Raw genomic sequence first — 25,804 nt, 5'->3', positions numbered from 1 at the left:
ATGTAGCAAGAATGGATGAAATACAAACATGCAAAAAAAGAAAGACTACAACGCTTTCCAAACAACGTACAGACACACACACACACTAGGGGAATTGATTGAAAGCCGTTTCGGTGAAAAAAGGCTTGTGAAAAATCTGTCTGGACTTGGGGGAAAATATGTGCAGACGAGGAGAAAAAAAAAACGGAAAGATTCTGTATGACCCACCCGCGGTCAGCGGTTAGTGTCAGGTGAGGTCAAAGGGATAAAATTCCATAGGTCACTTGATGAAATAAAAGGTCCGGCCGTGCACGGAACCGCATGTGGTCTGTCTGAATCCTCTTCAGTTTACTCTCGGCTGGCGAAAGGGCTGGCAAACCGACCGGCCAACCAGTCTGTCTAGTGTCCTTTCGGGGAAAGGGGCTCCAACGCAATTTTTTGTAACATGATCAGTTGTTGGGTGGTTGATTCGGGTGCCTTTTAGTGCACAGACAATATATAAATAAGGCATTTAATAATATACTGGTAAAAAAGGATGAGTAAAAAATGGATTGTATCCAGAAGGATCGGTTTTTCGCTAAGGCAGTAATTTTGAACTTTTTTATCGTGAGGTTGTCTATTTAATATTTTCATTCAATTATCCTTCGCTATCCTTCTGCAGTTCGGCATAATTTACAAAAAGGTCCTGCCAAGGAAAATTGGTTGTTTTGTTTGGATATTTAAATGGATGGTTAAATACTCGAATTTCGGGTGGTCTCGAGGTTTCTTGCTCGTGCTCTTGGTCTATCGAAAGGAAAGTTGAAGGTCGAATAGTATCTATATCGAGCCCCGGAAAAATGTACTCAGCTGGTTGGTAACACGACTTTATATTCAATGCCCCTGTGCTTTTGGGATTTGCCCTACCATAGTTTTTTTTCATATGACTAAGTCATCATCCATTAAAATATGCTTATTGGAAAAATTTATGGAAATCGTTTCAATAATAATTTTGAGAAAGGCGAATGTGTTTATGATATCTTTGCCTTTTGCCTCTGTATAAGGCTAGCGAATGGGCACTGAACAGTTTTAATTGATCGTTTATTGGGGCAACAACTGACAAATAAAAGCAACACTTTCCCGACACGAACCTGTACAAACAATCCATTTTTAAGATTAATAAGCTGTCGGTTTAGCTAAGATAGAGAAGCAACTGATCGTCAAGACATAAAATGAGCTGGAGAAATGCAAAAGTTATTTGCTGCAAGAGCCACCGCAAAGATTCCAGAACATTTTTTGACATATTTGTTCATCTGGTGGGACCAAATTGGCGTAGTTAATTGTGAGCCAACGGGTAAAATCCTCTGATCGGGACTTATAACGCCCGGAATCTATCTCATCAACCTTCCAACCCGTGACAAGTAGGCATATTTCCACCCATCAATGCTAACGAAGCGACAGCACGTGCTGCCTGCCGGGAGCTTTCACACTGATTTGTTTTCCTGCCTTCATTCATGCTTTATTCATCGCATTACGGAAGGCACGAATGCGGTTTTTTTTTCGGGGGTTCTGTTTGGTGAGCCCACGGCCCACTGCCAAAAGTGAAAGTAGTAACCCTCGTTTCACCCCCTCCCCCGCTCTTCCCTCTCTTCTCATTTCTCCTAGTCTTCCCTGTAGCGGTGTTCGGTGTGAATGAATTGAGTTGACACTGAACGACGCCACTTCACCGAATGAAGGAGGCAAAGATAACAAATAAACGATGCCGAGAGAGGATGCCGTAAGGACGACGACCAAAACCGGAAGATAAGGTCTACTCTGTCCGTTCGGAAACCCCCCCCCCCCCCCACCCCCCACAGAAAGGATCACAGAAAGCAAACACAAAAGCGAAACCGGGAGTGTGGGACTACAGCTGACAGCGACAAACGAGAGAATGAATAAGTGAACAGTGTTCCGATTGCTGGGTGGTAAGGAGCTGAAGGAGGAGTGTGGGGGTGAAAAAAGGGTCAAATGAATTGGTTTTTTCTTTCGCCGAATATTTTCCCACCCTTGGGGAGAGACGGGTCGGGTGGCTGGTTGTGGAGGATGGAGGTTCTTTTTTGAGCTTCTTTTCTCCATCTTCAGACAACGCTGCTGAACGTAATGGACGATGGCAATGATATCATGAGGGAAATTGATGGTAAAAAGCTAAATGATCAACATCACAGATTGCCCGAGTGTGCCGCTGATGCGGAGGGTCGTATACAGCCGGGCGCTTTTCCCATCCTTTGCTGTCAATGTAGATGAGGAGTGCAAAACCCCATTGTTGATTTTCCTATTCGTTTTTCCCTCTCTGAGTCTCTCGTGCGCTGTCCCTTATATTGTGAGTTTGCGATGTCCTTTGGGGTTGGACGAACAAAACGAAGCAGAAGAACAAGAAAGAAAGAACAACATATATTTAGGAAATGAATCTGAACACACCGGAATGAAAAGGGAGGAGATTGTAAGAATGTCTTCATTCAGCAAGGTAAGGGTGAAAAGCTATAAGGGCGCGCATGTGATTCGAGCTTTCGTCGTTTTTTTTTGTTGTAGGTTTGTTTGGAATAATTTATTTTTTGTCCTCCTCTTCTCAGAAACTCCAACCCAAATGGGTCAACAAAATGGCTTTTAAGTTGAATGAGAGTAGGAGTAGGTCTGGGGCGAGAAGCATGGCAGCGAAAGGATTCTTGTGGTGAGTGTTTTGTGTGTTTGTGTACGGTCCATTCCGGTCATAAGGTTAATTGGAGGTGGATGTTTTCTCTCCGTTTTTTCTTTTTTCGACATTTCTTCCCCCATAACATGCAGCCCAAGTTCTCGGTGGAAGTGGATGGAAGTTTTATGAGAGCTTAATGGGTGTGGGCCTACTCGAGTGAGCTCATGCTGAAGAAATGGCACTCGGCCCCACGAAAGTGTCGAGTGCGAATATCACATTTTGAAGGGTGCACAAATTTGCAACTTTTACGAGCAAGTGCTCTAGAATGTGTGCCGAGTGGAGTAATTTGCTACCAAATGAGTTGGTTGAGTGCATCGTTTGAAGGGTGAAACATTTTTGAGGGCGTTGATGCACACTGAAGGTCTCTGTCTGAAACGTGACAGCGGCCGGCTATTGTGGAAACAATGTGTGCTCTAATAAGGGTTATCAGTTTAAATATCAATAACGAATCCTTATTTTTCAATTTATCCTTTTAGAAAAGGAAAGGAAATCACAAATTGAACCCCAACCTCTACATGAAGCTGTCAAGCTCTATTCCCCAACTGTATTTATCTGACGCTGACAGTTGCAGCCTTTTTCCATAACAGCATTACATCTTAAGCGCTGTGGGAATAATAGGGAAATATTACATAAAAATCGAATCCATTTCCTTCCTCTGCCCTTCTACCCTACACCACACCTCCTCTCGGGAGATCCCGCGCCATAATCTATCCAACTTACGATCACGGCTCAATCCCATTGCACAAGTGCCGCCGACTATTACCGCGGTACCGGGAGCATCGAAAGAGCCATCCAGAATGGAAGGCATTATTTTATGCTTCGCTCGTCGTTGTTTTTTCTACCGCTCGTACCGTATCCTTTCGTGCAACCAGCCAGGGGGAAAGGAAAAGGCAAAATGCAAAACCGATAAATATTAAATAATGCTATCACTCCCGAGAACCGGGACATGCCTGCCACGTTTTGCAGCAGCACTGTTTTCACCGAAAGAAAATGGAAGAAATAGGGTTATCCTTTCGATGTTTGTTTTATTCATGGGGATTTTACCTTGCGCTCACGCCAGGCCAGAGAAGCCTTGGTGCAAATGTGGTGGCAGTTGCAGGAAGGAATAAAAGAAAAAAACACGAAAAGACTGAAAATAAAATCTCAAGCCTTTCGGTTCGTTCCTTGCATAAATACGGCACAAAAACGGCAAATATATGCAAGCACGCTCTCACTCTCGGCAATGGCGCAATGAAAAGTGCGCGCTCGTCTCGGGCGGTGGGTCGCAGGATTCAACCGTAGAAGATGCGAAGCAGCAGCTAAAAAAATAAAACCGCTCTCGATTCGTCCATCTTCCGGGTGTGGGAGTCGATGCAAGCATAACGAAACGGTGCCTTTAAAAAAACACACTCCCAAACCGACGCAAGTGCTTGCAAAAATACGGCAGCAAAATGAGCCCCATTTGAAGGGGAGCATGAGATGGGAGGAAGCGGAGCAGTGCGAAGGGAGGGAAAATGTTGCAATTTCCACCAGCCCGCAAGACAGCGTGAGAAACAGTTGCCCACACTTTTTGTGGTTACTTTTTTTTTGGCAATTGTGGGCACGGCCCGGTTCTTTATTTCCCAGTGAAACTTGTGCCTTTCTGCCAGCAAAAGTCTTCTTCCAACCTCAAACAAGAGAGAAAAAAAAAAACGAAACAGATGTGAGAGATGCTTACTGACCAAGGCTCGGTTGGGATACCGCTTGCTCGAGATGAGTACACGCAGCACGTGAAAATAGGCATGCCAGGAGCTTTCCTAAGAAAGGTGTAAAAAAGGATAAAATCGGATTGCTCCTTCGAAGCAGAAGAAACCGGCCGACAAGACCAATGAACACCCGGTTTACTTGGCCGGATTTCGATGGTCGTTTCGAGTGGTTGTTTCCTTGTGCGGGCTGGGGTGCGATGCGAACACAAATAAGGTGCAATAAAAAGCTGAAAATAACGAGAATCGAGAATCGGAAATTCGCCCTCCAAAGTGTCCTTCGTCCGGAGCGACCGGAGAAAGAGCAGCCCAAACACTTGGTAGACACCGAGAGCTCCTGGCGCATCGTTTCGTTTCCCTTGGTATGTATAGTTTAGTGCTGTTGGCTGTTTTTTGTTCGCTTCGTTTTTAGCTTGCCGAACGGAAGATGACCCCGGTCACACAGATAGACGACGCCACAACCAGGCTTTCTAAATTCGAAGTCGTTCACAAGGATATAAATAAGAGCCCATGCCTGGGGGAATGGGAATGCTTCCCGCCGTTCATAGCAAACGATGTACGAATGGGGCGAACAATCTGCATGAAGATGTCCTTTTAGCTTGTCCCAGTACAGTCCAAAAGCGCCAACGAGGCCAGAGAGGGGAAAAAATGAACCCAAAACAGCAGCAGAAGGCGAAACAATTTTTACCGCAACATAAACGAATCGAAATCATCATCGAAATGCCACATTTTTGCGTTTGCGGTCTCAGCTTTTTATGCTAACAAGCGTTATCCTACCGTGTGCGGCTGTGTGTCGAGCGATGGTGATGATGGCGTGCCTACAACATTGTAGAATAAGGAAGACGTTGTCGTCCGTGGAGCTAGGGCTCAGGGTGTATCGACACGCCAAAAACATAACTCGCACTTGTGGGGCACTGGTTCTTCTCCGCTTCACAAGACACACACTCAATGGCACATCTCGTGGTGTGTGATCCTTCTCGGTGTGCTGTGACCATTAGGCAGATGCGTGCGTGCGTGTGTGTGTGTGTGGCAAGAAGGCAAAAGCGAATGGGGAAAAATTTGCGATTTCGTTCGCCACCAACGACCTCAAAAGTTGGAATATAAATGATACGCATTAGCATAAAAGATATATGTACATCATATGCTGCTCCTTCGCATTCGCACGCCGGCCAGCAGGATATGAGCCGGTGCCGAAGCCGACTGCCGTCCTCGTTTGCGTTTTTTTTTCTACCATAAAGGACTGGGAACAGGATTTTTTCTCTCTCACAGGCTCCTTACTTGCTCCTTTCACTCTGCGTTTCGTTGAACGTAGTTTCAAAGTAAAGGCGCTCGCTCGGTTTTGCATCTCATTTTCCGCCCTGCTTTGCTGCTCCGTTCCGGCCCGACAGCCACCCGGGAGCACAAGGGAAGCAGTTTTGTGGTAGCGATTTTTCGGGACGAGCTAATAATTTTGCCACTCTACGCCATCCGAGAGATGGCCGCGTGAGGTGGGCAGAGGTGAGGTTCCTTGCTATGGCTTCCGGTTGTTCGGAGTGGAACGATTGAGAGCGCTCAGTTGCTATCTTCATTATTGCCATCATGAGCATCACCATCAAAGTCGGTAGTAGTCATCATCAGCAGATCACGCGGCCGGAGGTTCATCACTGGTTCCCGTGTTTCCCAGCCCCATTAGTGTCGTCCGAATGCGTACCTCGCTCTGTGTGTGTGTATGTGTATTTGTGTCTTTTGAACGAAAAAAGGAGTGAAATGTGCGGGTTTTTTTTTGAGTGGTCTCCCCTGCAATTGCACGGCGAACGCCGTTCAGCGTTTGAGTGAAAAGCGATTTGTGTTCGAAAATGGCATAATTTTCTTGTGAAAGAGTTTTCCCCCACCGCGGTGGGAGAGTTAAAATGGGGCCGGGCTTAAAGTGCACCATTTTAAATTGTTTCCCTGATGGGTTTTCGATCTGAGTGGAGCAATAAGTGCGTTCGTTAGAGGGTTCGCGTTGTTGAGGGTGCGATATTGCGAAACAGGACATAAGCATTAGATTTTATATCGTTAAGTGTACGTGGTTTTCAATGGAAAGCTTTTATCGTTAAGATGATTTTCCTACGGTAAAAAATTATTTATTTGAAAATCATTCTAAAATATAATAAGCCAACCTTTAAAGCGGATTGCATAAAACGCCTAAAGGTATGCAACGTTATCGATAACGCTCTCTGAAGCATTCAATCTTCGAAGCACACATTAGGCAAGTTAAGTTATAAGCCCACCCTAACCTCAAATCCCGCACACCGGCAAACACTGCAGGCACGATTTAAATTGCTTTATTGATTTTTAAATGCATTTCCTGACCATCGGTCACGTTTAACCACAGTCCCTCACGGTGGACTTCCTTTCCGATAGTCCTCGCCACTGATGCCAATAGCATCGATACAGGTTCGAAGCAAAAGTTCGACGTAATCATGTGTCCGGTAGTGTGTGTGTGTGGTACGATGATTACCGGGAAAGTCGGTAAGATTTTCCGTTCAAGAAACAATTCCCAAGACCAGATGCATGCGCTTCTGTGTGTGGAAGTTTGTGTCTTTCTCTCTCTGCGTTTTATGATCAGGTCCTAGCCAACCCGTCCTCGTTTCGAGTCGGTCGATGGATTTCACTTGTCTTCATTTATTTTTAACCGAGGGAAATCTAATTTAAAACAGTGCAAGATAAGAAACGTATGTGTGTGTGTGTGTGTGCTTGGCTGTGTCAGTGGCCACAAGAAAACGTTTGCCAAAGACGTGCTACCAACGTGACCGCTTTCCTTATGGAACGGGGAAAACGGTGAGACACTAATGCAGTTTTCCATTGAACACGGGGATCAGCAGACACTGCACCCAACCACGACGGGTTGGAAAAGTGAAGCAAAATTAGACAGCACGAAAAGAACTTCGGTCGGTGGTTCGATGAAAAACAAAAGTGCACCAAACAGAACAATAGGAAAGCCGGGTGGAAAACTCGACTACCAAGACGATTCCCTCCACCTGTCTTTTGTCCAAAAATGGAAAGCCATGCACGTGTTTTTTGCCGTCCCGTAATGTACCATTTGATCTACGCTTCAACCATCGTTGGTTGGCCAAGAAAAGCGGGCGGAAAACAATGCTGTGGCTTCTCATTGTCAATGTATTTGTGTCGATTTGCTCGTTGGAAAAAAAACGGGGAGGAAAATTTGAGGATCACCATTCCGCCATTCCGTCTCGATCGGGGAAAACTCGCAGCTCACCCGGACCTCTTTTGTTTTGCGCAGACATTGGTTTTTCCCGCGACCTCGTTCTCTTTTATTGGGTCTTTTCATTGATTTTTATGCCACATCCTTTTTTTTTTTGGTTGTTGTTGTTGGTTTGCCGGTAGAATTTGTTCCAGTGCAGCAGAGTGAAGTATTGTAATAAATTCGGGAAAAATGAAGTTAAAACGACAAAAAAACGGCCAAACTTGCAGCAAGACAAGATACAGTTGATTGGATAACTTTGGTGCTGTTGGGTTGGCGCTGTTTATAAAGTAGAGCAAAAGGGGGTTCGGTGAAGAAGAGGAAAATGGCTGGTACGAACGATAAGAACGGTCATAAGTTATGTATGTGAGACCAGCTAACCCGTTTCGCGGAACGAAGAAGGGTTTGGTACGGATGTATCGAAATTTTATTTGAGTTTGATGGGCATTCGGAGCGTTCAAACACGCGCCCTTTGTTACGCCGATTTCGGGTGGAATTAAATCATAAAATTAAATATCGATAAAACAACCCGTGTCGCACGCAAGGCTGGCAGGGCTACTTATCGTGATTTATGATTGAATGGCTGTCTTTTGCATGCTTCTTCTTCTAATTGGATTTCAAATGGAAAATAAAGATCGCTCAACAAAATGCCATAATCAAATGCGACATGCAACATGGCTTGTTTCAAATTGAGAAATCGCAATTGAAACATGAAAACGGTAAAGAATATCGTTAAAAAAACATTCACCATTTGACCACCTTTTTTTCTGTGCGGATGGTAAAAAGGTCCCCTCTTACAATGTGTGCAATGAAATTATAATTCCATTTTCGGTTGAAATCTTATCAACAGCCGGCAATCTGAGGACCGTTTGGCAGCTGGCGAACAAGCTGGCGGAGAAAAGAAGCAAAAAAGCTCCTCCTCTAAACAAACTCGCAAAAAGCGTGGAAGTTTTTGAAGCAACTTTGGGCAGAGATCTGAGAACCGGTTCGATAAAGGTTTCTCCGCGGCCGGGCAAATAAAGTACGACAGGTGCGCGATCCTTCTGTGTGTGTGTGTGTTGAAGGGCACAAAAAAGAGGGCCAAAATCGTGAATGAAAGATGCAAACCTTTCCCAACGGTTGGTGATGAATTTCGAGGAAACCCGCAACCCAAAGAAAACAAAGCACCACCGTGCAGAAAACCGGTCAATGGTCCTCGTCACTGGCTAGCTGGCTGGCTGGCTGCACTGTGGGCTCGTTGCAGTTTCAGCTGGTACTCGCAAGTCTCGAATGGCGACGTGATAAGCGATAGCGAACTTTACCACAACTCGCATATCAAACGGAGGGAATGGTGCACTTGGTTCTTTAAGCAAGGCGCCTGAATTTCGAAACCTGCCAACAGCTGCTTTTCTTAAGCGGCCTGTGCATCTTCCACCTTGTTCATGGCACCAGGAAGACATCGATAATGTAAAGAAACTCGGCCCCACGGCGGCATGATTGCCACTCCAACTTCGACAGAGGTCATTAAAATCTGGCCGTTGGGATGTAAAGCGGGTGCTTCAGCTACAAATAACGAGCGTTGGGTATATTTTCTCGGTTCCCTTTTGCGTGTGTGTGTGTGTGTGTGTGTGTGTGTGTGTAAGGTACAGGTGTAGACCCGCAGGACATCTTATCAAGGAACAACTCCGCAGCGCGATGGAGTTGAATAGAGCAAAAGAGATCCGCACAAAAAAGGGGGCGAAAATGAGCCAAACCAAACATTCAGGTTGGCTTGAATTTGCAGGGTTTTCGTGCTGCTGTGAAATGTTTTAATAATTCTTTGATTTGTAATTTTGAAATTTTAAGAGTTTAATAATATAATTTTGTTGTCATAGTTATCTTTTAATTTTATTCATCATCTAAAAAAATTTGAAGTATGTTTCAATTGGTCGTCGTGAAAACCCTGCCCACTCGGATACCGTTGAATGTTTGGCACGCAAACACTGATGCACAAAGATGCATCACACATGCATCACGAAATGCGATCAAAAAACTTTTTGGTCTCTCTCTCTCTCTCTCTCTCTCTCGCGCGCGCGCGCCTCTCTACCCATTGCTTCTGCATAATGCGTGGTTCCGAATCTTTGCCGCCGGTAGCGCCGGACTTGAACGAAAAACTCATCGAAACCAGTTTCGATTAAAAGGCGGCAGTTGTTCTTACATTGCGTAGAGCTTTAGCTGACTTGTTTTGCAATTTTTGAGTGTGCGTTTTTTGGTGCTGTGTTCTTGCTTGCACCGAGATGTGCAATGGATGATAAAAAATTCATCGCACATACGATCGACTCGGTGTACGAAAAAAGGGGTTCTTCTAGCAAACGCTAAGCTTCTCCACCGTTTGCAAACTGTTCCATATCCATCAACAAGTTGCAAACCATAAAAAACACAACTCGAGCTGCAACTCCTGCTTGTAGATGAGTCTAGTGACGTTTTATGCGTGTGTTGTGGCCAAAGTTGTTTTTTGTTGTTGTGTGTAGTACAGCTTGCAGAATTAATTCCACTCCTTTCGCATAAACCGCTCACCTATTTTTTTTTTGCGCGGTTCCGCTGGTCCGGAAGCGAGTAAGTGCATTCGAAGGGAACGTGACCTCAACTCCTCTGTCTCTGTATTTTTTCTCTCTCCCTTGGCACGGATACGGTCGTCACCTTTCCTTCGGTGGGTCGGTTGCATTCGACCGGTCAGCCTTTTTTGACCGTTTCGGTTGAGTAAAAACAACAAAGCTTGATGCAGCAGCGCGCGGTTTCGGTCCGGTGCATCCGGCTGGCTGATGTGCTCCGGATCCGGAACAACACCTCCCGAAATGTTCCACCGTTTGCATAAATGAATGTATGAATGTATGAATAAATTATCGTAACCCATGCCGCATATGCGTACGTTCGTTGCCGCCGTACTCACGTTTGCCCGTCCTTCCGTCCTGAGATGAGATGAATTATAAACTGACTTTATGCGAGGGCATATGTGTGTATGGGTGTACGATAGGAAGAAAAAAACCCGAAGAATTTGTTGTTCCTTGTCTGCTTTCTTTTCTTCCCGATGCGGTGCTTTATTCTTGGTAGTAATTTACATAAGACACCTGAGCGCCCCTGTAATGAGGTGTGGTGTACTATGAAAACGTAAACAATATCGAGCTCTTGATTACAACACACACGCACACGCTCACATACACGTACAAAACAAAGCAACGCCTTGCTGCGTAAACACAACGCTTTTTTTAGCTTGAGCAAGGCGAAGATAGGAGCAAAGTTTGAATGTGCATCGGTTGAATCTTTAAGCTTCGATGCGTAGCTTTAAAACAAACGAAACAATTTCACCCAACTTTAAATTGAGGACTACCCACGCCAGTTCGTCTCTCCATTACAAAGCGATTAAACGGTCACGGGGCTGTTCCCGAATTTTCTGTCTGTTTTCTGTAGCCTCGGGAACCGTACGACTGCCGCGGAAAAACAGAGAACCTCACACACTAATTATCACATTAAAATTAGCTGACCCTGACGGAATACGCCACGAGATAAATTGCTTGCAGCTTAGCGCAACTTCGGGAGTCCTTCAGCTAAGGGGAATACACCGTGCGCTACTTTCGTGGAAGGCACACAAATCTTGATCGTCCCGAAAAAGCAGACCAAACTTCCGGTGACGGCAGATGTCCGCACAAGGCAGAAAAGCGCCAAGGTGTGATCCGTTTTTCATTCGGCAGCGAAGATTAATTACCTGATTGCGAATTTGGCTACCGGACGGCGGCTCGCTGGCAGACGGTGGCGGGCCGGATGCTTCAAGGTTTTTGGAAATAATAAATCGAAAGCCGCGCAAAAAAAAAACAAGAGAGCAGAATCTTTCTTTGCCCGTAAATTAGATTGCCAATTCCCGTCACGGGGAAACGGGATGATTTCAACGGAATTGATTAGGGGTTTTTGTGTTTTGTTTTGTCTTTCATTTACCTTTTCGGTGGGAGGCTCATCCCAGTTGGGATTTTTTAAGGAAGCGTTTCACGAGGCTTTCATCTGCCCGATGCAAGGGCTAGATAGGATAGGCCTGTACTTAAGAAAAAAAGGCTGCAAAGTGGAGGATCATCTGGGGATTTCTGATTCATTAATTAAGGAATGAATAGCTTACCAGAGCAATTGAGGTATAATGATGTATTAGATAAAAACCTGTACCACTTTTGCAGGAAGCTCCAAGAATCCCTGTAATAATGTTATTTGCATGTGAGGAACAGTATGTCTTCATTATTTTTCTGAAGAAATAAAAGGTCGGTAGGTAAGGTAGGACAGGTAGTCGAAGCGGTAAGCGAACGAATCAACATTGTACATGCGGGCAGGGTTCAAATCTCGAGTGGATCTGATTCCTTCCACAGTAGTCTCTAAGTTTCAGTTGTAAGCCCTCAGCTAAAAGTAAAAAGCATCACTATTGCTCCTTCCACTTCTATTGGCTAAGCCGGTTTTGACAGCTGCTGCGGCGTGTATATCGCCATTATTCGTTCGCTTAAGAAGTATTTGAAAATAAAATTAAAAAAAACCCTAAAAACAGATGGATTGAAGAAGCGTAAGCATTGGATAAACGACACGGGCTTAAGCTCGTCAGATAATCCCTGTCTCTCTCTCTCTCTCTCTGTGGGATTTTTGCCTATAGTTCGCTCTAGTTCCAATCATCGTTACAGCAATCGGTTTCGGGCAGGTTGCTCGTGCTGTAGAACGATTGAGCCGTTAGGCAATCCTCAACAGCGCAAGCTTTTGTTAGACGGCCGGACATAAACCCCAAAAAAATAAAAAAAACGCCTGCCACAAGATCACCTGCCTTCAGTTCCATGGTCGTTGCGTGAGGGCTAATAAAGTAAAACCCATATCCCGTGTAGAGAGAAGCAAGCCAAAGCTCCGATTTTCACGTCCCAACAGGGGAAAAGCTTCACAAAAGAGAGAGAGAGAGAGAGAGAGAGAGAGAGAGAGAGAGAGAGAGAGAGCGCGCGATGCCAAAATAGTCAAAAATCGACCCTTTGGCACTTGATTAGGTTTTTTGAAAAATGGTACCTGCCAGCTTTTGCTGCAGCTGCTTAGCGAGCCGCCTGCTCAATGATGATGGGTAGGGGTTTTTTTTGTGTCTGTATGTTGTTCGCACACCGTACCTAAAACCCAATCCTGGTGGTTCGGGCCGGAGATAAGCCCCGAAAAGAAGATCACGAACATAAAAAGGGACCATTTGGCATTCGATGTCTCTGCTCGAAGCGAGGTTCGGTCCGCACGCGGCGACGGTCCAAGGGCAGCACTCTCGGCAGCTGGCCCAATGGATTTGGAACTGAGAATGGGAAGATTAAGGAGCAGGTGATATTTCATCCCTCACCGGAATGCCAAATACCGTGCCTGCCGGCACAGCTCATGCGTTCAATGACGCAGTTGGTTCGCAGTTGCACCTTTCTTCCTGTCCTGATCGTATTTTTTTGGGCCCGACCTGCGTCGACCTGGGTCGCGGGTGTCTATTGACTTCCGAACACAGAAAAGGTCGATACAAATCGAATATATTAGATGGAGTTGCGTGTGTGTGTGCTCTTTTACTATATTTCCCACCTGCACTGGTTTGTCGCTGCGGTGATACGTTTTGTAACGTGTCATGCAGCAGCACGTTCGTAAATCGGTTGAGTGATTTGATGACTTTACGTATCGAGAATACCGCCGTGAAGCGGGCAGGTACTTCTCAGTACAGCTATCCGGAAGTAGGACGGATAAAAATATGAGCGAGAGAGCGAGAGAGAGAGAGAGAGAGAGAGAGAGAGAGGAAAAACAAGGGAAATAAATAAAAGGTTGAAGTTGAATAATTTTGTGTCGTTTTGTGTCGACCCCGTGCGTATCGATTGTCCTTGCAAATCCCTCACCAAACAAGGGATTTTCCCAGAACCAGAGCGAGACAGAGAGAGTGAGAGAGCAAAAGAAGGGGATGGAAAAAGGATAAATGATGTTGTGGGCGGAATTTCCCTTTTTTTATTTTCGCACCCATCATCAAATGCGAGGTTCATTTTTTAGCGATTTACTTTTTGGGGTTGGTTTGAGTTTTATTTGTGTGCGTTTTTTTTTCTCTTCGTTGCGTTAGGTCGTGAAAAGCTGGAAAAACACAACATGGAAAAATGGATTGGCAGTGAGAAAAAAAAGGTGAAATAATCTGTTAGAATGGGGACGTTTGTGCGGGTCGGGAAATCAATTTAACGACGGAAAATCGGAATATTGATTATGTTTGTGTCCTAATAACGCAACCGATCACGCTCTCGTTTTGTTTTTGCTCTCGTTTAATGGAGACTTTTATCGATGAGGTTTTGAGGTTTTTTGAAGCATAAAAACTTAAAGCGATATCATTTATTGTCGGTATTAATAATAAATAATCAATTGTGGTATACGATCGATTCGAACTTCATCCTGATACGGAGAAGAGGTGGTCACTCGAAATCAAAACTACCTGGTTCTAACTGATTCTGGGACCTATAGCGATTTCAGAACCAATTCCGAACCTATTTACCGGAATCGATTCCGCAGCCGTCTGGTATCGATTGCGATCAAAACATAATTTTGTCCATTTTGCCACAGAGATGTTCGAGTCTTATCGACGTTTCCAACAAGTTAAGAATAATTTATAAAAATTAGAACTGTTCGTTGGAGTAGCGATTTTTATATATCTAAAACCTATCGAACCTATGAAATCTATTGGTTCGAACCTATGACTTTGGCTTTAGTGCACTTGTTTATCCTACCAGAGTCCCTGCTTCTGTATTGAAAGCTTTTAAGAAAAGATTCTTGTGACCTTGTTTATTGAAATAATGACTAAGAGTTCAAACGTTTAGACCTCATTTATATATGAAAATGCTAGTGTAGTGAGTTGCAATGGTTTTAAAATGATTTTTATCAAGACTCTACGATTTTTATGTTTGAACTTTAAAAATCAAATTTACAAAAAATATCTTGTTCTGTGTGCATTTATTATTCCGCCCTTCCTGCTCTGGTAATGAAATTATGGAAAAGGCCCCGCGAAAGCAAATGATCCGTACGGCGCAAAACCAACATTGTTCATCGGCCAGAAATGTAAACTTTTCGAGCAACGCAAAGCACCAAACCATTTCCATTGAATCGACGGCATTTTAGCGTAATTGATGAATTTGATTTGTGCCGTGTATTGACGATGGCCGGCCGGGGAGAGTGTGTTGGGCCGACGGACCGATTCTCCCCAAGTCCAAGAAGTAAACAGTTCTAACGAACCCCGGCCATCGAAACATGGCCGGCAAAGTTCAGTTTCAGACGTTACGGTTCAGTTGCGGTTTGTGTGTGTGTGAGTGTTTGTTTCGTGAGTGGCAAGTATTTTTCTTCTGTTTTTCCCAAAGTCTCCAAACACAACCTGCTGCTGATTGTACTCTCATCTCCATCCGGCCATCCCGTCTCGTTACCATAATTGATCTCGAAACTTAACGAATCGCCACACCAACTTTTCGCATGACGTTACGGTGAAAACCGTTGAAAACTTTGCCTTTTTCCCCGCTCGCTGCGTCTTTTTTTTTGCTATCGCCAGTGCCGTGTGACCTTATCGCTTTATGAAGCAGTTTCTGTGGCATTTGCTTCAGCCTCACGACCGGAAGGTCGTGAAAAACGGGGCGAATCGAAGACGGACGCCACTTCGATAACACGCACCATCAGGACCGGCCAAAGCATCGACACGAAAGAGGTCATAGGGCACGAAGAGGTCGTGTTGGTATACCTGCAGGGTCTGATTCGAATCTTGGGACCGGTGCGTTAAAGCCGCACCGAAGAAAACCTCACCCGCGGTGTGACAACGTTGACGCAACGGAACAGGAAACATTCGCCGCTGGTCGTGCGACCCTTTGACGAGCCTGAAGGATTTCCGCTCGTTTAACTTCCATTATGGTAAACGTTTTTTGCCATCTAGCCGCAGGGATCCTATCGAGCCTCGACATTGAGAAAATCAATTTCCAAGACCATTTCATCTCACTTTGCGAGTGGGCCAGAATGCTGCTGTCTGTTTCAAGGCGTGCAACGTGAGCCAGCCAGAAAACAGGAAGCCGATCGTCTTCCAACGCCTTACCATCCCAACCACACACACATAACGCCAACTTGTTTTTATGTGTCTTTACTTTCTTCCTTACTGTTGTTATGGGGCCGCTCCGGCTTCTTCCCGTCTGCCCCGGAGGCTTCCACTTAAGACGGGGAAAGAGAGAGAGAGAGCTTTTTCAACATTTCCTCTGGGGGAGGCTTTTGTTTTACTGCGGCAAAACGGTGCGCGGCCCTCGGAAATTGAGGAAAAACGTACCTAAGCATCACAACAGTACGATTCGGTGTCTTGCTTTGCTGAGGCTGAATATTCTAATTGACTGGAGGGCAAATTCTTGCATCCTGTCCGTCAAACCGGCAGTCAAGCAGCAGTCAGTCAGGCGCGTTCTGCCTTGTATCGCTGCTTCCGAAACTTTGCTCGGAACAACGCAATTGGAGAAAAATGTTCCAACCGACCGACGCGAGTCGTCCCATCCCCCGGAGGCCATTTTCCGGCGGTTTCAAGAAGTCGGAACCACGCTCACCTCGGCTCACCCCATGCCCCATGGCCGCGCTGCAGACAGATTGAGTGAGTGAGTGACAACTCACGAAGTTGGCTGGATGGTTGGAGCAAGTAAAAATGAAATAGCAAAAAGATTGCCTCTCTTCCCACCCCCTCCGCTTGGTGCCACCGCACCGAGAGAACGGACGTGGTAATTTGTGTCAACTGCTAAACTGTGTCTAAAGTCTCGAGCCACGCTCACTCTCCGCGTCTACGCCGGAAGCGGAAGTACTCAAGCCGAAGTGCGCTCGGGACTCGGGGCTTCACTGGGAGTTGCTGCTTGTGGGGGGGGGGGGGGGAAGGGGTGGTTGGGTGGGAGAGGAAGATTTGAAAAAGCGTGCGGATTAGCGGCCGTTTCTTTTTTTGTTGTTTGCTGCTTGGAGACGCAACGTTCCAGCGGTGGAATCATTGTTGCCGCCTAAATGGTTGTTGACTTTTTCTCCCGGGCGTACTGGGCGCGAATGTTATGTGCCGCGTGAATTTGCACCAGAAAAACGGAAAACGTTGAAAAGCTGAACCGTGAAGGGTTCAATCTTTGGCAGATTGACGCATTTTTGTCGCGATTCTGGGGATGTTTGCTATTTTCGATGGTTTTACTTTTTCATTTTCACACACAGAGACACAGACCAACCGACCCTATAAATGGATATTTTATTCCGCGTGTTAACTTTCCACTAAGGCAGTGTTGGGGATGGAATGAGGGGAAGGGCGACAAGTGCTTGTGGTGATCGTGGATGAACAGATGTTCATTTGATGATGATGCGGACGACATTTCATAGCCTTAGAGTGGGCTGCTTTTGGCGTGCCGTTATTTGAATGATCTCTCTGTCTCGTTAACGGTGGAATGCTGTTTGGCTGGGTGAAAAATTCTGCCAGTTTCAATCTCGTTAGCGCACCGAGGATAAAAAATGCGGTGGAGAAGGTTGTGGTACGGTAAGATAAATACATTATCATACCGCACCGCACATACTTTCGGTACAGCAGCGGATGGTTTTCCGGAACAAAATTGACAAATGAACAGTGGTACATAATTATAGAGCGCAACATCTGAGCACCACGTTCGAGCGATGAAATCAAGCACAGAGGAAAAATGTAATATTTTAAACAGAAGGTGAGAAGGAAAATATTGTTAAATTATGAATGGATCCTTTTGATACATGAGATATAGAGAGTCATGTATTTTTGATCAGTGTTGTTTCTCAAACCATATAACAAGTGTGTCATTGATTATTACACTTGGGAATTTTTATATAAAAAAACAATCTAAACAATCTACACCTTGCCGATGAGTGGCCGATGAGCAGTAGCATACGGAGCGAGCACGTGCGAGCTATGGCTGTTGAATCAAGTGTGTGGAAAATGCTTTTTTCCCCGTTTCTTTTTTGTTATGCGGCCGGCAATCTAACTCGGGAGCTTTATTGGTACTCGAGTAATAGAAATGGGAGCTTACACATTAAAACGTAGCCGAGTTGGCTCGTGACGGAGATGTTTGAAGGGACATAAAATGAAAACGTGAGCTTCACTTTAAAGTAATTTAAACATATTTAAAATAGGACCAAAGCTCCCTATCACGTACGGTAAGGAAAGAATAAAGGAAAACAAAATGAAACCGGGCCGTATTCTGTTCGTCAGAAATGGCAGTTACACGAGTTGAAGCGTAGTGGAAGTAAATAATCAAACTACATCCTCCGCAAGGAACCTTCACCTTTCACTGTCGTGATGCATCAAGACCCCCGCGTCGCTTCAAAACTGACGTTAGCTATTTTTTCACCCCTTTTTTTTTCTCTCGGCCAGGGAACACGTGCAAGGTTTGCTGAAGCGTGAAATAACGCTTCTCCCGGTTTCCTGCAGGGCGAGAGTTGGTCGCGTTCGGCACAATTCAACGTCGTCATCACGTCCTTTCAACGCAGGCGAAGCGGAAGTTCAAATGACCTAAAGCAGCAGGCAGAGTATGGTGGCCTCTCTGTGTGTGTGTGTGTGTGTGCGTGGTCGTAATTAAGGGAAATTTAATTTATGCTCCAATACATGAAACATTTATCAACGGCTTTTGCTCGGAAGGCGTGAAGCGATTCCTTCAGGCACGGGGCCACCAGGAGGCGATGTGGTGGGTCTTGCGGGCTAAAACAAGCCTATCCTTAATTTTTCCAAGAGTTCACACACGCACGCACACAGGAAAAATGCAAAAAAGCGTCACGGAGGTCAAGCATGGTAAAAGACCACCGACCGTTGGCGCATATTAGGCGCTCCAATAAAACGCCCGCTTTACATACACAGAGGGGTACTGTTCGTGTCTGTAAGTGTGTGCGTGTGGCTGTGTGTTGGACAGGGAGCAAAAAAAATGCTGACAGAATTTAATAAAACCGAACCTTCAACCCCGCTACCGGTACACACCTCTGTAACGAGCGGAAGCATCGGAAACACCCTGTATTTCGTCCCATTATCGTAGCTTCCTAATGGATAAACTCACCCCGTTTTAGGTGAGCTAGGTGAGTCACCGACGTTATGTTTTATGAGTGATGGATGACCAACACACCTACACACGGATACAATCACAAAGTGAATGAAGTTTCCCCAAGGTGTGGTACACCGCGTCACATCCTTATCGGAAGGACCCTAACTGGGTGGGCGATTGGGGCTTAGGGTGACGGATTGGGGCGAAACACTTAATGGGTACGCTTATGAGTTGTTTGGTCGGTTCCTAACAGCGTTAGCGTTAGGGCCAGTGCCCGTCCTCTGCTGCCAGGTCTGCCGGTCATGATGGGTCAATCGTGTCGAACCACGTTCGTTATTATGCCTGCGCTGGGTGTGTTTCCGTCACATTCTTTCTAGTTTGATCAATTTTCACACATTATTGCGAGTCTGTTTGATGTTTTGTCGTGATTGATATTTAATTACGTATGAAATTTTATTCAAACCCATTATTAAATAACTGGCTCGATTGGGAAGGTTTTTAATTGAAAGCCACAACGAGTGAAAGTGATTCGAGGACCTGTTTCCCAGGAACTACAATAAAACAGGTGGGGAATTAACAATAAACGTGTTGGGCTAAAATAAATTGGTTTGCTGTTCAAGAGTACGTTGAGTTCTACGAATGAAAATATAACTCAATCCCATGTTGTGGCTTTTTTTGGTAAGTCTGTCTATATATGCCTACCGAAAATAGCTTTACAAGTCTTAATAGAACTCATTTACACGCTTGCATCCTTCCAAGAGAAAATGGTGAAATATGTAACAACGGGGAGTTCAAAGGAAGGACGATCTACACGAGCAGCATCCTACGCTCCCTCTCTTGTTCTCTCGCTAGCCGCGACACTAAATCCAGCAATAATTTTATTAATCCACGCCTTGGAAACGCCTGGTGCTCTATGTGCGCATCGGGGGAACGTTCGTCATCTCGCCAGTTTTCGATCGTAATACCTTTTAAGAGCCCAAAATTAACTCTCATTTGTCTCGAGCTGTTTGAAGTATGCTGGCTCGGCATGTACATACCAGAGCCTGGTAGGAGGAATGTTAGGCCATTCGTCCCACTGCTAATGCTCGCTAAACAATCGTTTCGCCCTTTTCCGCACAATCCCCGCCGATAGATTCTCATAAGCGTAGGATTTAGTTGAGGCTATTTCTGGCTGGTGTGTGTGTGTGTGTGCGCGTGTCGTGGTCCTAGCGCCAGTCGTTCCACAGTTGATACATTTTACATCATCTGTCTAGGAGCCCGGTGTGCGTCGTTTTTCAGTCGTTCAGCCTGTCTGTGTCTGTGTGTTACGCTTTTGTCGTTGAAGTTAGGGCTTAGGTTAAATCTTCCAGGATTTTTGGTCTTGTTCCCGGTGACCTTCGGTGGGGGAGAGGGGGGATACGTTGCTGGTGTTTTATCTGAGTACTAGGAATTGTTCGTTCGGTTCGTCCACCGAGTGCTGCAGGCAACGATGATGGTAAGCCGTTTTAAGAGCTGGATAATTGATGGTAAAGAAGACCCGGGGGATAATCAAACCCAGCGCCCAGTGTTTGGAGGGTCTTTTGTTTAAGTATCTCAAATGGGTACTAAGTGTGTTGCATACTTTCAGGCGTACAATTTACGCCTGTGGTTAGGCAATTTATTTTTAATAATTTAATTCTATAAACTATAACTTCTATAACTTCTAGAAGTAAACTTGATAAACATACCCATCAAACAGATGATATTTTTGATTGTGAGAACCTCATAATATCTCTATTAAAAGTATCTCTATTTAAAGTAACAACATGAAAAAGGATGCTTTCCAACTGAACGCCAAAGCCCCAAATTCTGCTCCACTTTCACACGGTGTGTTGCATGCATCAAACGCTACAAAGTATCACAACATTGTGTACTGTGCCCTTCCGCACCTCTCAAAATTCCACCATCATCATCACCGCCGCCCAGATGTAACCACACCCGGGAACTCGATATCTGATGCTTTCCCTTCAAACAACGGGTCGCTCGACGCGAGAACTTTACTGGCAAAGTGTTACTTTTAGCACTACTAGCAGTACCCGGCGGATCCGGAACACGCAACATTTCCCCGGGTTCCAAAGACCTCACCTACCCATCACACCACCCCAGGAAGGGAGACGCACCACTTTGGTTTACCGTGTGCGCCTTCCTTTTTCTTTAATGGCGACCTGCGCAAATAAGGTAATTCTAAACCCCCCGCCTCGGCCAACATAGTTTGTTGTTATAATCATACCCCATATCGTGCAAACAAAGGAATCCTTTCTGGCATGGGAACATGTAAACGGTACATCCTTGCTGCACCGCGCCCCTTCCTTCTGGTCAATGTTTTTGTTGGTGGCGTAAGGTGTAAAGTGGTACGCTACGCCCGGTCGCCACCATTCTCTTCGTCAGGTTTCAGCCGCGACAAGACAAACGAGTGCCGATCTGTCGGTGTATAGGATGAGCAAATAAGCGTTCCCAGTTGCTTGAGGGAACGCATTTACCGACATCCAAGGGTGTGCGAGTTTACCAAACCGTGGTTGTCTCAGGTTCCACCGGCTAGGTGGCGAGCTTGAATCCCGATTTGTATGGTTCATGTTTCACTCATACATCTACATGAATAATTTCTTCGCACTCTGCTCGAACGCTGCTTGCCATTATTTGGCGTGGCGTGGTGGGTTCGTTCGGAGCAGAAAAAGGAGATCCGAGGTGAAAAAGTCAGTGTGATAAAGCATCATTATAACGCACGTTTCCTTCCTGGTTGGTGCTGGATGGGGGAAGGATTACTACAGCATGAAAAAAAAACACACACACACATACAGAACTGCGAACGAAAGTATCCTTTTTCTTGGGCCGGAAAGGTTGCGCTTTATCATCGAGCAGAATTCCTCAAGACGGCAAAATTCACCACCGTAACGGAGGCGGGCGATATTATTCCATGCGAAATGATAAACTTCTCGCAACAGCTTCCGGCAATGGGTAGCTTAACCGCCGAGGGGAAGCGGTTGAAGGCGGGAGTAAGGGGTGTGGAAATGATCATCAGTCACTTCAATAATGTTCATTCCCGTTTCACGTTCTCGGCTCGTTTCCTTGGCTAGCGGTGAAGTGCAACAGCTCAATTAAGTACGCTGAAAAGGAGAGTGCTAAGCCCGTTTTCCGAGAAGTAATATAAAGGTGTTGAACATTAAGGGTTATATATTGCGTGTGTAGGCTTTGCCCGGAACCGGATGCCAACTCCAGATGGAAGAGATTTTCCACGGAAAAACCCCAACCAATAAGAGAGCGCTTCTAGGCCCCATGTTTTTGTTTTGCATCTCCAGAAGTGAGTCGGTGTCTTTAGAATTTAGAAAGACTTACCTTTTCATGTCGCATGTTCAGACTGCGCCGAATATCATCCGCACTCTGGACCGCTTCCTCCTGCAGCTCCCGTACCAGCACTTCCGTCTTTTCTTGCCGCGAACGCAGCGATTCTAGCTCCAACTTTGCCGTACCGAATTCGCTTCGCAGCGTGCTGAGATCTTCCAGCAGCTGATTGCGGAACTGAGCATCCTTGGAGCCGCCGCCGAACGAGCTCTGCAGCTCGGCCAGCTCCGAACGGATCTCGGATATCGATTGTGACAGCCACTGCACGGTGAGCCGTTCTTTGCTCGGCGAGCTAGCTTCCCGCAGCTGATTAACGTCCTCTCTGGAAGTAGAAGCGGGCCCGAAACAGAAGCGGAAAAAGCACAATTATTTCTGGTGATTCTAAATGGATAGAACGATCGTTTCGTGGAATTCGGCCGTCGGGATACAATTAAAATTTAACACACAGTTGGAGACGTCGGGTGAATGGCGACGGTGCCATGGTGTGGGAGTGTTATTAATTATCAAAATGAGCCCCACTCTGCGAAAATGGTTAATATAAGTCTGTGCAATAAGTTTCCAAGTCAATTAGGGAAGGATTTACTCGCTAAGTATCTTATATCACGGGCACTGCTGTCGCTGATGCTGCTGCCGGTAAATGAAGAGAAGTTTTTCGAAGAATTTTGTCGCGAAAAAGTAAACCAAAATCTAATCTGTAAGCGATTATGAGGGGTTTCTTTCAAGTGAAATTTTACTGAACGAAATTATCGTTAGTTTAAGCGAGATTTCGAGATTAAATGTCAAACGTTTCGTAAGACATTGTTAAATAAATTAAATTTGTTCTGCGTTTTGCATACTTTTAGGCGGATTCTATTGCCCAAAACGGCCTGTTTGTCTACTTCATATTTAAGGATTACATTTTTTTTGGGTTGCTTTTTTTAACGTTTTTTTAAAGGATGGAACGATACTCTAGCGAACATACCACAACATTCACTTCCAAGAAAACCTTCACCAGGAGTATTTAAGCTAACGCATGATCCACGCTTGACATGTTGATTGCATGAATAGAAAAGCACAACATCTCTATGTTCATGTTAGAGTACACGAGTTTGTTGTACGTATTTAAACAAGCCATTCATCAAATAGAAAAAAAAACATGTATGAAAATGGCAACATGTTTAATTCGAAAACATATTCCAATCTGCGCGCAACAAATTGTGTCGAGAGTTTGGATCGCGCTGTTCCATGATCAAAGCTATTTCCGAACCACAAAATTTTCCACTTGGTAAGAAAAACAAACAAATATTAAGCAAGCAAAAAAAAAACTCCTCCACCAAACTCTCAGGCTTATTCATTATCAGCGCTATAGCGAGCACATTAACGCTCTTTCGGTTACTTTTTTGCATGCGCTAGGCTTAAACACACCAGGCGGCTCGGGCGCACTTCGTTTGGCTTCTTTCTCTTAACGGCGTGCCCTGAGCGGTAGGCCATGAATGCCAGCGGAAGATTACACCCCTGCATGGTGTAAGAGGGGTGTAGTTTAGGACGGAAGGCATTCCCCTTGGACGAGCTTGAACCACGCGAAAAGAACATTTCGTGAGTGATTTGGGTAGGTTGTGGTTCGTTCACAACACTGCCGGCCTGGGACACACTGTGCCACATTAAACGTAAGGCTTAACGGTGGTGTGACTCAAAAATCGATACAGAAGGTCCGCCAAATTACGGCCACAATCATCCGGTCCATCTACGCCTTGGGAGCAGGGTTTTTGGCTGCCCGGGGATGGCAGAATTGTGTTGTGGTGTGGTTAAACTTTTCTGCACGAACCAATAGTTAGTGTTATTAGGGGCCCGGGAGAAATTCTTTCTTCATTAGCAGTAGCATAAAAAATGCAAATAGAATGTGGCTCTTTTTTGCTCTAGAGATTGCTTCGAGAGCATCGTTATTTCTAAGCTATCGTGCGTAAATCTTTAAAGGTCATGCTGCTGCTGCTGCTTCTACCTAGCGAAAATAAGCAAAGACACGCTATAGTCTAAAACCAGAAACAAAAACCATCCATTTTGTGGATAAAAAAACAGAATAAAAAAAACCCTGCTACCTTCACGATTCCGCTTGACGCTTTCGTTGGCCACCGCCAGCGCCCTCGCAGTACGTGGTTGCGTGCCAAGCTATGCTGTGTTTTCCATCTGATCATGCAAACAACCAAATTCAATCACCGAGTTTCGTGACGTGTGGGTGGCGTGTTGGAATGGTCGCCAAAAACGGACGGCAGCAGACACGAGGTTGGTCGGTTAGGCTGGTCGCTGTGGGAGGTTGAGGTTTGTTGCGAAACCAACCAGCTTCTATTCTATTCCTTTTGCACCACCATCAGACTTTGATCGTAAGGTGCGCCCTTTGGTTGGTAGGTTGGTGGGTAGGTAGGTAAACGGTAGTGGTGAAATGCTTAATGTGTTTAACTTTTCTTCATGTTCTTCATTTCCAAAAGAGGGAAACGCAGACGAAAGAAATCCCGAAGAAACCCCAAAAAATCGCAACGAATCGTTTGACTTTGGGCTGCACTTTCCGAGTTTCCCTGACTCGCGCGCCTGAATTTGTATGTGTGTGTGTGAGTACGCTTTTCATAAGCTTCTTTTCTTCTCCTTCCCATACACTGGGTTCCCGAGCGCCCGGTATGGGTCCCCATTCGGAAATCAGACACGTGGCGTCGCCCTTTCGATCTCAAGCCATGCTTGTTATGTGTGTGAAAACCGATACCCTTCAATGTCTTGCTGAAGAAGAAAAGCTCGGTAAAGCAAACGATTGGGAAAGTCTGCTCCGGAGATAGAGGAGGTGACGATGTTGTTGCAACCAGTTTTGCCAGCCCTTAATGTGTTTATCAAGACAGGGCTGAGCCCTGTGTTGGGCGCCTCCATCCGCATGTGCTCTCGCCAAGGAAGAAACCTTATCGAGAATCGCCGGAGGGTGATGTGGGAGATATTGAGTAATAAATGAAAGGCTTATTACTTGCTACTTTTGCCCCATTCATGTCCGGGTGGAGGACGCGCGCGAGAGCCAACCTCTGAAGTCCGTTGTAAGAGGCGGACAGATCGACGGAAGCGACATCGATCCATCCACTTGTCTACACGTTGTTGTGTTGGGCAAATTATTGAGTGTTTGCCTAAGATTGCTTGTACGAGGTTAGCTAGCGCGTCAGATATTGAAAAAAGGGGGAGATTTAGGCCCAAGATTATCGTCCTTTTCCGTACACCGGGAAAACGCTTCGGTTCCAGAATTCACGCACACAAACAGGAAGCAAAAGAACAATCGAACCAGCAGAGCGAACCTTCTGCGAACAAGCAATATCTTGGTGTGAGGCCAACGGGCAAAACGAGCATTTTCAGAGTTACTCAACCTCAACCCAAACAATTACACTTCACCCGCACTCCGGTTCTACCCTTGGGGGCAAAACACTGGATCGCTGGTTGAAGGATGATTGGATGTGTTAGCTAAGGTCATGCTTCCCCGAGGTTAAATGGAGTGTGCTACTCTCGCTCTCTCCGTTACTTCGCCGAGGTTGTGCACGTGCGAACCGGCCAGCGATACGACGGACCTAATTCGATCATAAAACATCCCCCAAAAACCATCCCCTCTGCTCCAGCCACTAGCCTCCCACCCCAATCAAGATCCCCTGGAAAACTGTCAGGGAGGATCAGTCCCCAAAAACATCGAACACACAAACACACACACACACACACACACACACACACTCATACTCATCCTCCTCTTGAGAAGCGGAGAAAAACATATATCCTTCGTGTAGTG

At 45.6% G+C, this 25,804-nt stretch overlaps 2 protein-coding genes across 3 annotated transcripts in view; one reads left to right on the top strand and one right to left on the bottom strand.

The window, feature by feature from the left end:
• Positions 1-25,804, top strand: part of LOC118514196 (breast cancer type 2 susceptibility protein homolog) — a 76,879-nt gene that overhangs the window by 19,396 nt on the left and 31,679 nt on the right. The window lies entirely within an intron of this gene.
• Positions 1-25,804, bottom strand: part of LOC118514197 (protein scabrous) — a 60,850-nt gene that overhangs the window by 23,820 nt on the left and 11,226 nt on the right. For both annotated transcript variants that reach the window (XM_036060885.1, XM_036060886.1), the window contains exon 3: positions 22,021-22,348. In XM_036060885.1, the coding sequence (XP_035916778.1) occupies positions 22,021-22,348 (328 nt within the window). The remainder of the gene's footprint in view (positions 1-22,020; positions 22,349-25,804) is intronic.

Source organism: Anopheles stephensi, chromosome 3, assembly GCF_013141755.1.
Source record: "Anopheles stephensi strain Indian chromosome 3, UCI_ANSTEP_V1.0, whole genome shotgun sequence".
In the NCBI taxonomy this organism is placed as follows: Eukaryota; Metazoa; Arthropoda; class Insecta; order Diptera; family Culicidae; genus Anopheles; species Anopheles stephensi.
The sequence above is the reverse complement of the archived record's forward strand: the minus strand, read 5'-3'. Positions and strand labels throughout refer to the sequence as shown.